Raw genomic sequence first — 9,653 nt, 5'->3', positions numbered from 1 at the left:
TTACATAGAAATAATCACACAATCATTTATTTCACCATTTCTTTCTTCAGTGAGGACTCAAACCTTGGAGGCTTCATACATATTGTATTTACACTTATTTGTCAAATTATAAGCTATTTGAGATCTAAAAAATTACATAGTGATAAAAAGATTGATGTTACTTTATAAAAGTTGTTTCATGCTTCATAATGGAGGATGGAGTTCTGTAGTTGGACTAGACAGGACTCCAGCTTAGTTGGTAAGTAATCTTCTCAAGGTCACACAGCCTGTGCAGTAAGGATTTGAGTCCAGGTCTGTGTCACTGCAATGCCATCCACTGCATCCACTCAGTGCAATTCTGCTATTATCTAGTCATAATTATGTGGTGGGAAAGGTTTTGAGGGACTTGGGGTGGTAGTCTTACAATTCTTAAGGGCTTGAGCCAAGAACCGCCAACTCCAGGAAGATGGCCAAATGCTGGCTGAATTCTATCTATGTTTGTGCAAGTCTAAGTGTGTGTGTGGAGGGAAGATCTTGGTGTCAAAATCTCCCAGGCTTTGAAGGTCATGTTTGTGACAACGTTAACAATGCATGTGTTAATTTAGCTGTAGGAAACATTTGGCTCTCTATACTCATTCAAATAAAATAGAATACCACAAAGAATGGAAGAGGTGTTTCAGAGAAAGTAATTAAACATGAAATATAATCTATATGAAACTACAGTTTGTTAGTCTAGTTACTGGTCTCAGGGGAACAATTTAAAACCGTGTCTGTGTGCAAAATCAGTTGGGATTTCTACAGCTTTTCACTGAATACTGCTAGGATTACTGAGTCAGCACTGAATTGTCTTCCTTATATTTTGAAATCCAAGTTAAATATATCATGTCTATTGGTTATTAAAAAGTAGAAAAGAGTCCATGTTTATAAAGAAAACCTTGCCATCGTATGTCCATGAATTAATCTTTTCCTATCTCTGAAGCCTGGAGGTGTGCCTTGTAACAGATCTATTATATGAGTCATACTTTACTAAATTTGTCTTTTGAAAAGAGTAATGGACTAAAGGCACATTTTCTTTTTCTCCCAATTACACTTCGGATTGAAAACCAGACTAGTGACATTTATTCACATCTAAGATACGGTCAGAACAAGAAACTGTTACTGTTGTCTAAGGCATGTTGTTGGGGGTAGAAAAGGCTTTTCTGGGTTGCAAGCTGTGATGAGGATCTTAACTACGTCTTCCCTTAGGCCTGTCTACAAGCAGCCCGAACTCTTCCATGAAGGACCCCCTGAGATCAGCAACAGAAAGCGAAACCAACATTCTGGAGATCTGCTTAACAACTGTCATTTTCTTGCAGTATCATAACGAACTACCACTAACAAAACGCAGGTAGTACGAAAATTTGGCCCCAAAGTGCCGCCAACAGACCTTCGGCGGTGGGGAGCCGTGATCGGTGAGCCAGACCCCATGGGCGACTCTTCATTCACTCCGGCCGGGGGTCAGGAAGACTTCCCCCTTCACTTTCCGCGCTAGTGAGGGGATCGGGGCAGGGAGCGCAGGCCTGGCTTAGGGCGGCGCCCAAGCCGCCGGGCTGGGGCCAGCAGCCGCTCCCGGAGCGCGCTCTTCTCGGAGGCCATTATTTCCAGCGGTGCCAAAAGTGTGCGCCTTCTTCGGAGGGCGGAGGTCAGGGGCCGTGCGCCGCCACCCGGCGAGGCAACCCTTACCAGGCCCAGTGAAGCCCGGGACCCCCCGGAGCACGGGACAGCAGAGGCCGTGGTCTAGGCCTACCGCCGAGCTCTCCGGCAGGCAAAGGCCGTCCATGGCGTCCTCGCTCACTGCTCACGCCCGCCGCGGGCGGTGCCGGACCTCGCCCTTCCCCACCGCTCCCCTTCCCCCCCCCCCCCCCCCCCCCCCCCCCCGCCCCATCCCGCCACGGCTCCCGAGGTGACACGGCCCGGACCCTCCATTCTCTGCTCCAGTGTATTTAACCAGCACAACCTATCTGCCTGCTGCCTCTTGGTGACAACCCTTTCCCCCCGACAGACGGGCCCAGCAGCCAACCACCGGCCAGAATTGGCCTGCGTCCCGCTCCCCGTCGGTGGCGGCCTCGGTGGGCGGGGTTCCGCAGCTAGCAAGTTAAGTGGAGCCACGGCTGACGTGAGTCAACAAAGGTCACGTGAGGCGAGCGGGCAGCGCCGATTGGCGGCGCTGCCCGGGCGCGGAGGGGGGGGTCACGGCGGCGGCGTGGGGTTCGCTGTGTGACACAATTACAACAACTTTGTGCTGGTGCCGGGGAAGTTTGTGTCTCCTACGAATACCCCCCCTTGCCCCCCAGTCCCGCGCGCTCCAGCCGTTCCCGCCGTCCCCGCCTGTGGCTGTCCCCCGCCCGCCCCCGCGATGTGACCCTACAGCCGAGCCGCCGCCGCTGCCGACCCGGGGGCTCCGCAGCCCCTGCCGCCGCCGCCTTCACCGCCGCCGCGTTGGGATTTTTCGTCGCTGCCGTCCGCGGCGGAGGAGGAGGCGGCGATAAAGTTGGTGTGCCGGTCCCGAGCGGAGACTGTGGGCGTCGTTGCGGGCCCCGGCCCGGGGCGGGGGGTGTCGGCGTTGGAGTTGTGAATTCGCTGCGTTTCCATGAAATCCTGCGGAGTGTCGCTCGCTACCGCCGCCGCTGCCGCCGCCGCTTTCGGTGATGAGGAAAAGAAAATGGCGGCGGGAAAAGCGAGCGGCGAGAGCGAGGAGGCGTCCCCCAGCCTGACAGCCGAGGAGAGGGAGGCGCTCGGCGGACTGGACAGGTACGGGCCGCCGTCACCCGCCCGGTCGGCTCCGGACGGGCTGGCGCCGCTCTCCGGGGAAGCCCGAGCGCGGCTTGCCTCTGGCGGCGGCGGGGCGGGCACCTCGGCTTGGCGCTCTCTGTGCGGTAGCCGCCGCCGGGGCCTCGGACTCGGGAAGGGGTGGATCGGTGGCGTTCCCCGAGCTCTAACGAGCCGCGTGTCTCTCTCCCCACAGCCGCCTTTTCGGGTTCGTGAGGTTTCATGAAGATGGCGCCAGGACGAAGGCCCTACTGGGCAAGGTAAGGCAGCCCGCGGGCCGGAGCGCGGACACGGGCTCCCCGGCCGGCGCCTGTCTCGCCCCGGGCCCCGCGGCCCGACAGGCGTTCATTGTGGCCACGAACGATGGCCGAGGGGCTTCCGGAAAAGTATTTCCTGCCTTTGCTCTCCCCCACCCTGGGATACCTCGCTTGTACCCTTGCGAAATCGCTCTCGCCTCTTGTAGCTGGAGGAACAGAGGCAGCAACGCTTTGGGGCCGAGCTCAACGGGGTCGACAGAATCGCCTCTCATTTTACGGCTTTTTGGAAGTAGACGGATGATCTCCGAGGTGCCTGTTCAGTGTCCAGGGATCATAAATGTGTGCAGATTTCCCCAAATTTCTGACTTACTTGCCTTCCGTGGTTTTTATTCTTTTGCTTCAGGCAGGCTGTTAATGTCTACGGTTAACCAAACGTTTTGGGCTTTTCTGCGTCCCTGCTCGCAGAAGGGGGAAGTTGTACGTAGTTTAGGGCCGTGAAGAGTTTGCATTGGGCTGTTGACATGCATCTCAACTGCTGGGTGTTTTACCTGAAGTTAGGTGACTTGTTTACTTTTTGGGTCTTTCTGCCATAGAAATTCTGCAGTTATTTTTAAGTGTGCTTTCTTCTTGGAGTCTCGTTTCCTGTGTGTCTGACCGGGGAGGCTAGGGGGGATTCGGGGTGTAGTCTCTGTTTATTTGTGTGGAAAGTTGTTGGCACTGTCATTTAGTTAAGTAATGGCTGCTCCTATCGGCCCAAGATGGCGGGACAGGGTGGGAGGAGAAAGTGAAGGGGGGGAGCTTGGGGGGAGGGAGGAGAGGTAAACATGGAAATAAATAGTAGCGATGAATAGGCCTCTCCTTCGGAGTGTGTAGCTCGATGGTGTTTAATGAAAATTGTCTAAGATGATTTGCATATAGAATTCTTGTACCTTTGTCAAGCTTGGAAGCAGTATTCATAAGCCTGGTAAATGCTTATCAACCTGTAGCACATTTAGTTGCCCATCCGTAAGCTTTTGAACAAAGGCTGTGGAGTCTCGATCTGTCTGCATCAGTTTGTCTCTCCTGACCAAAATATGATTGAAATGATATTTGTACGCTTTCTTTATTGGGACCGTGAAACTTGGAGTGTGTGCGATAGGTGTTGCATCCGTTAGACATTTTCTTTCAAGCTGAAATCAGTAGCTTTGCGTTTGACACCTAGCCTTATTGTTAGAATTGAGAAGGAAGTTTGAAATGACTAAGGCCTAGGTTTTTATTAAGTTGATTTTTTTTTTTTTTTTTTAGTTCTCAGTTTTTGTCTGTAGTTTGGTTTAGAAGAGTTCCTAATTCCTTTTATCTGTAATTAACTTGTTTTTGTTACAAAGTAACAGTGTAAGGGGTTTCAATCACAAATAATGACGAGAAAGCTAAACAGAAATAATCCTTTTCAGTAAGCCTAGTGCCTTTGACTGATACAGAAAACTTGAATTAAACTTTGGCGATGTAGGTATTCATTGGTTTCATTAAAATTATCGCTGGAAAAATGAGTAGTGACTAGCTCTGAAATGACTTAAGCTTCAATAATTAAAGCCTTGATTTTTTTCTTAGTACTTAAGATACTAAAAATAATCGACTGCCGTCAGTGTTGTCATTTAAAAAGATTAAATAAAATATTTAAATATAAGGAGCATCACTTTATTTTGGACTGATTATTACCAGTCTGACTTGGGGTTTGTAAAATGGTTTGCAAAGGTGACACATTTGGAAAAGTTTGGCTGAATCTATTGCTTTTGTTTTTACGGTAAAGAGGAAATAAGTGGAATCTGAGGTTTCATGTGGATAATAGGTAAAATGCAAGTTGATGAATTCATGTCTCAGGATGCTTGTATTTAGTAGATTCACAGCGGATAGTGCTTAACATTGGATTTCAGATTGTAATGTTGAACCCTGCAGTTATTATGCGCTATTGTGTTTAAATGTTAAAGAACTCAAGGTTTTCAAATATCTTTTGTGAAAGTATGCATTACTTTCTAGATGTTCGAATACAGTAACATGTTATAAATGAGAAACTTGTGAAGCTTCATTATATTTTGGGGAAGAATTAAGACTTGATAAAATACTGGATAATCTGATGAATTAGTATTTCGTTGAGGGGAAGAAAAAAAATAATCTTTATTACTTCAGACTTGGTGCTTGTGAGGTCCTACCTATTTAGGTCAAGACTCATTATCCTTAACATTAAAACATTCTAGAGTATGTGCTTGCAACCTCATGTAGTTCCTGTGAGCCTGAACATACCAGTGAAATGTGTAATGTAAAGCTTGACATTATATAAGTTCACACCTTGTGTTCAAATTGGATTCCGAGTAGAATGAATGAGCTGGGATCCTGCTGCTGGAAGTACTGAATTATTTAGCTTCACCCATGTTTTGAACAGTCCTGGGGAACAACAGACACGTGTGTGTGTGTGTGTGTGTGTGTGTAATGTTGAGCTGTGTTGGTTTTAGAATTTTTACTCTCTGAAAGTCTCTCTCTCTCTTTTTTAAAAAGATTATTTATTTATTTATTTGACAGACAGAGATCACAAGTAGGCAGAGAGGCAGGCAGAGAGAGAGAGGAGGAAGCAGGCTCCCCACGGAGCAGAGAGCCAGATGCCTGGATGCGGGGCTGGATGCGGGGCTGGATGCGGGGCTCGGGGCTCGATCCCAGAACCCTGGGATCATGACCTGAGCAGAAGGCAGAGGCTTTAACCCACTGAGCCACCCAGGCGCGCGCCACTCTCTGAAAGTCTTAAAAAAACAAGAGTAGGGTTTTTTTTTGTTGTTTTTGTTTTTTGTTGTTGGGGTTGGTTCAGGCTACTTACCGGAGGGCAGGTAATGGAATTGAATGACTCTTCCTGCAAGTCCTCCACCCCCCAACAAATTTGGTTTGCACCTTGTAGAACTGTTTTATTTCTGACAGAAACTTAGCTAATTACTACTTGTTTTCAACGTTTTCATTCCTGTATGTTTTATTGGATCTTTTTTCAAGCTTTAAAATTCAGATTTTGTGGGTCTAAGAAAAAAATAACTCTCGACTTAGAAGCTTTGGAAAGTTTTAAACAAGTGTCTCTTACTTGCCCCTAAACTTGTATGTTCCCTTTCCAGGTGTGGCAATATTTTATCCAAACTGCTGATTTCTTTTACTCTCTGTTTGTAAGATTCATTTATATTAAATTCCTTAAAGGAATTTCTGTTTGTATGATTGCCATTTGATATATAATGCTTGGGGTTTTGGATTAGAAAAATAAATTAATAATATGGTATATTATTTTTGTAGTAATATCTTTAAAAATATCTAAACATTGTAAACACTGAGTGGTTGCTTAATCAGAGTTTTTGAAAACAGCATGATCTTGACCATTTGCTCTTTGAATTAATGCTGATCATTAATCTTTTGGTAACATAATAATTCAAGATTCTCACATTTTAATTACAGTGGAGTTATGAAAAGTATTAAATAAAACATTTGAACAAATTATGTAGACTTTTTAAGTACATTTCTGAAAATACTTCGGCTTAATCTTTTTTTCAGTTGGGTAAGGATTTGCATTGAAGCATCATAGCAATATATAGCATAAATATAGCAAGAATAAATAGTAATACTATAAGTAAATATAGGAAGAATAAATATAGTAATACTATAAGTCATATTTATAGTAATATAATGCTAAAGGGCTGGGGAATCTTACCTGTGTCGGGGCGCTATCGCTAAAGTACACAGTTTTTCATTTTGAAGTATGTTTACATCCATTTTAAGTTTGTCCTGAGTACTTTCATTGGAACTTTTTTTTATAATTCTGTTAATCAGTAAAAGGATTATGTAGAATACCTAGAAGAAGTGATGGGTTGTTTACCATTTGGAAATGTGTGTTCTTTTTTCCCTAGGAAATAATTAGTATTAAAATAGTTGGCATTTAAAATTTTTTTGGTAATGGTGGTAGTTTAAAATCCACTAAGGTATATATATTTTCCTAAATTTGGTTTGCTTACATGTAGATGGTAGGGGAAAATTATTAGGTCAGTTCTAGAGGTACCTTATTTATACTATAGTACTTAGAGGTTGATGATTTTTTTATTTAAAAATTTTTTTTATTTATTTGACAGACAGAGATCACAAGTAGGCAGAGAGGCAGATGGGGGTGGGGGCGGGGAGCAGGCTGCCCGCTGAGCAGAGAGCCTGATGCAGTCTCCATCCCAGGACCCTGGGATCATGACCTGAGCTGAAGGCAGAGGCTTTAACCCACTGAGCCACCCAGGTGCCCCAAGGTTGATGATGTTTAAAATTATTCTGTATTATGTTTTTGTTGTTGTTGTTGTTTGTTTGTTTATAGGCACTTAAAGGGATATAAGAAGGTTTAGTGTTTGGATTACAAAAGTGATCATAGAATAATGTCATGCTTTGTGTTTGAAAATTAGGTTTTTAATTTCATGTGTTTATAAAAAGTATTTTCTTGTTTGGAAAATTGTCTTGTAAGTAATGATCGTCATTGTTTACCTGGAGAAGGTCTCATGCCATTACTACATATTTCCTAAAATTTTGCTATGTTGCTGGTAATAAAAGCTATAGAAAGATTACAGAAATGTTCGCATATCTGGGCACAAATTAGAACTGCAGGAAAATATAAACAGGTATTCAAGGTTTGGCCTTTTTCACTAGATGTCTCTTTCTGTGGAATCAATTACAAGTTGAAATGACTAGAGACCATTTGACGGCCACCTCTAGATATTTTAGGTTAAGAAAAACTGCCTGAGATACAGGTTTTTGTGACTTAGGTGGTAAAGTGGAGTGATGGGCCACTTGTTTTAAAGTGAAGCTTCAGTGCTTGGCTAGCTACGGAGTAAAAAATCTTACTCTGACTTGATTATGTAACATCTAGTTTTTATTTGTATAGTGCCAGTATTCTTTTGCAGATTTGAAAGGGTTTTTGTTGAGTTTATTTTTACTTTGAAACTCATTGTGATCCTTTGAGCTTTTTGAAACTGATGTTAAGGACTGATAACACTGTGCATTATTAGTATTATTTTTGAAATGTGGTATCCAGAGAGCTAATTTATGTTACAAAAACATCACCAGACTAAGAATTGAAATGATGGTTAGGTTATTTAGGGCCCACATGTATTTATTTGTAGACTAGTTAATTAATGGAATTTATTTAATGAATGCAAAATTGATAGTTTTATGTACTCTAAGTGAAGCTTTACATGTATCAGTTTTGCGCATTGTTAACAGTACATTAGAGCAACAAACATTGACTACATTAAATGCAAGCCTTCTATGCAGGGAATATGAAGATAATATAGATATCCCTTGCCTGCACTGAAAACTTAAGCTCCTTAACAGAGTGAGATAAGTATAAGAATGATATAGCATAGGAATGTCAGTGCCAAAAGAATAGTGTAAAGTGTCCTGAAAGTTTATGATAAGGGTCAGTTTAACAAGTTAGAATGGCTGTTTGTCTTTTGGCTAACCATAGAAACATTGATTAGCAAGCAGACACAGGCAGTCACTGGAACCTGCTCGGGTAGCATGTGAAGTCCCAGGTCTTTGTCTTTGTAGGTAGTCTAACAAGAACCTTGCTGGAAAGGTGCATTGGAGGGGCACATGTAGCGATATCCCAGAATTACCTAGTCCCAGTGGAACACAGGGCTGAATGGGGCTCATAGAGTTACACTTAACTGTATAGTACATTAGGATCCTGGGTTTGTGGATTCTTAGGCCCTGTTTGTACACAGGTGGAGGTGCCTTTACAGTATTTCTAGCCAAGTCACATTAACTTGACCATCATTCATTTCACCAGTGAAAACTTGGTGTCTAAAACCCCTTCCTACCTGACACATTCCAGGGCTGACTGAAGTAAAGACAGGAGAAACATTGCCTTTGCAGAGTCCTGTCCTGGCTCATGTCCTCCTCATGTCTCTCACTGTTAGATTGAACTATTCTTGGACTGTGTATTCCTGATTTGGGAGTTTAAAAAGTTAACTAACCGCTTTTGGATTTTAGGTTATTAGAGTTAACTGATAGTTGCTAGTTTAAGATTAACTAAAGCATCTGAGACCCACCATATTCTGATGTATTTTAGTTTTTTTAAACATTTAATGAGAATTTCTATTATGTAACATATTCTCTGTCAGACACTTAAAACTAAATTATTTAATTAAACTTTTACAATACACTTGTGAGTTTAATGGGTTTATTTACATTTGTGAGATATTGCAGAATGGTGTCTGGGCTGGTTTAATTTACAGACAGCCTTTTCCATATTTTCAGGTATGTTTCAACAAATTACACACTTTGAACACTGGACCTCAAAAAAGAAAAACAAAAGACCCTGTTAGCTCTTCATGCCTGGGCACTTATGGACTGGACTTTTTTTCTCTGGGTGGGTGGTGCTGGAGGTGGGCAGGCATTGATGACTTCTGCAAAACAGTACTTGCTTTCTTGGATTTTCAGTTAGTTTACTGTTGGTACAGTTGTAAAATCGAGTTTCAGAGTTTTACCCTAGGTTGGGCCTCAGAATGGCTACCGTTAATAGGATGAGGATTCTTTCTTTTTTTTTTTTTTTTTTTTTTTTTTTTTTTATATTATTTT

General features: G+C 43.4%; 1 protein-coding gene across 7 annotated transcripts in view; it reads left to right on the top strand.

Moving 5' to 3' along the window:
- Nucleotides 1–2,167: 2,167 nt before the first annotated feature.
- KDM6A (lysine demethylase 6A) overlaps nt 2,168–9,653 on the top strand; it is a 204,290-nt gene continuing 196,804 nt past the window's right edge. For 4 of the 7 annotated variants that reach the window (XM_059386257.1, XM_059386259.1, XM_059386256.1 and 1 more), the window contains exons 1-2: nt 2,168–2,769; nt 2,984–3,047. In XM_059386257.1, the coding sequence (XP_059242240.1) occupies nt 2,609–2,769; nt 2,984–3,047 (225 nt within the window). In that variant the 5' untranslated portion in view covers nt 2,168–2,608. Of the gene's footprint in view, nt 2,770–2,983; nt 3,048–3,229; nt 3,354–9,653 lie in introns of those variants that run through there. The other 3 variants (XM_059386261.1, XM_059386262.1, XM_059386260.1) reach the window with 2 other exon arrangements.

The sequence above is a fragment of the Mustela nigripes genome, chromosome X, assembly GCF_022355385.1.
Source record: "Mustela nigripes isolate SB6536 chromosome X, MUSNIG.SB6536, whole genome shotgun sequence".
Lineage (NCBI taxonomy): Eukaryota > Metazoa > Chordata > Mammalia > Carnivora > Mustelidae > Mustela > Mustela nigripes.
Note: the sequence above shows the minus strand (reverse complement) of the source record. Positions and strands in the feature narration are given on the sequence as shown.